The sequence below is a fragment of the Fulmarus glacialis genome, unplaced genomic scaffold (genome assembly GCF_000690835.1).
Source record: "Fulmarus glacialis isolate BGI_N327 unplaced genomic scaffold, ASM69083v1 scaffold32210, whole genome shotgun sequence".
In the NCBI taxonomy this organism is placed as follows: Eukaryota; Metazoa; Chordata; class Aves; order Procellariiformes; family Procellariidae; genus Fulmarus; species Fulmarus glacialis.
Genome location: NW_009186321.1, coordinates 10,041 through 11,838, shown reverse-complemented (window position 1 = coordinate 11,838; position 1,798 = coordinate 10,041). Strand labels below are relative to the sequence as shown.

General features: G+C 34.9%; 1 protein-coding gene across 1 annotated transcript in view; it reads left to right on the top strand.

Annotated features, from left to right (window-relative positions):
- Positions 1-1,610: 1,610 nt before the first annotated feature.
- TRIM59 (tripartite motif containing 59) overlaps positions 1,611-1,798 on the top strand; it is a 1,240-nt gene continuing 1,052 nt past the window's right edge. The window contains 1 exon segment of the mRNA XM_009587564.1: positions 1,611-1,798. This exon segment is cut by the window's right edge and continues 4 nt beyond it. Within this exon segment, the coding sequence (XP_009585859.1) occupies positions 1,611-1,798 (188 nt within the window).

Sequence of the window (1,798 nt, the reverse complement as noted above, 5' to 3'; positions counted from 1 at the left end):
ACTTGCTCAAAAAACAGCATGCAAGTACCTCCTTGAATTGAACTTGATTTTTTGGGTGACGATGGCCATTAGGTTTTTTTTTTTTTTTTTAAAATTATTATTCAGTCTGGTTTTATAAGGCAAAAAAAATCTGATCAGACTTTCTCTTTTGGGTGTACCAGCCTATCTCAATAAAGAGATAAGCCAGGCTTATTTCTGTACAACCAGCATAGGTTTCTCTCTTCAGAGCTGATTTAACTCTCAAAGAACCAGGGTCTGAGTATTTAGTTTCTGACTTCCATCAGGTAAGCTCTGTGCCTTTTGCAGGAACAACGCTGCTTCCTTTATTTATTGTAAATTGTTTATTAGTTAGTGCTAAATTTAATCCTTAGTGGCTTTCTTGATTCCAAGTGCAATTTAAGGTTTTATTTTCAAAGGAGAGTACATTTAACAACTCAGTCTCTTTTAAGTAGATTCACTTAAAATAAATCAAACTTTGTTAATCTCATTGTCAATGAGAAATGCTGATAGATCAATGCACAAATATGTTAATGCATTGAAAAGATTAGGAGGGCACATCTGAATAAAATAGCCTCCTTAAAAACATCCCATAGCTAGTTATCTTCCTGACTGAATCAAACAGAGGTTCAGTACCACTTCGTGCAGCTGCATTAGCCCAGCTGCACGTTACTGTTTTCAGATTTAAAGTTAGACCCTAAATGGAGAGTCTCTGATACCAAATGCTTGGACAATTTCTTTTTGCAGTGTAGCAAAGTCCTCAGAGCTGACTAGAACTGATGAAGGGGAGAGGAAAATGTGACACAAAGATAAGGAAAGTTCATACTAATTTCCCCATTTTTTAAACAGAAGAAAAAACAGAATTATGATTTATTATGAAAACTGGCATTAGAGTTATTTGTGACTTTACAGTGTGATTTCACTAAGCTGGCAAAGAAAAACAAGGCAACATTACAAAGGATGGAAAACGAAAGTTAGGTTTTTAGTTTTGTGCTTGAAGTAACCCAGGAATAACACCATGAGTCTAATTACTGTTAGTGGTATTGTGTTGAAGGGGCATTGAGTTAGACTCTCGTTTGTGCCAGAACCTAGAGATAGCTTTTAGTAAATTTGACTGTTTAATACTCTAATGACTATTTATATTACAGAAGTAACATTTGAAAAAAGTTAGGGGAGGAAAAGAGTTTCTGTACTTACTGTTCTATTATGTTGAAAATGTTACTCATAATGGGAGAAAATTTTCATGATTCTTAAGTTATTTAGAAACTTTAGTTCTAACTCTTATCACTCTCTTCTACTGTTTCCCACTGTAAAAAATATCTAGTAGCAGATTGCTGCTTTTCCTAGCTTTTTAAGGCAGAAGTTGGATATAGGTGAACACTATCTAGTTACTTTGATCGTAAGTGTAGGTCATAATTTGCTGAAATCTTTAAACCATTGCTCACTTTCATTCTTCTTTTGTTTTTTTTTTTTTTTCCCCTTAGCGATAAATTGGCAATGTTACTGGTCGTTAAATGTCATGCTGAGGCACTTAGGTTATAAAACAATTTTAAATGAGTTGATTGTAAAAAGAGATTAAACCGCTTTTTCTTTTTGTTTTTCTGTTGTAGGACATGCATCACCTTGAGGAAGAATTAACATGTTCCATTTGCTGTAGCATATTTGAAGATCCACGCGTTCTGCCCTGTTCCCATACGTTTTGTAGGAATTGTCTGGAAGGTGTTATTCAGCTGTCAAGCAACTTTTCCATTTGGAGACCCCTGAGAGTTCCTCTGAAGTGTCCCAACTGTAGGAGTATTGT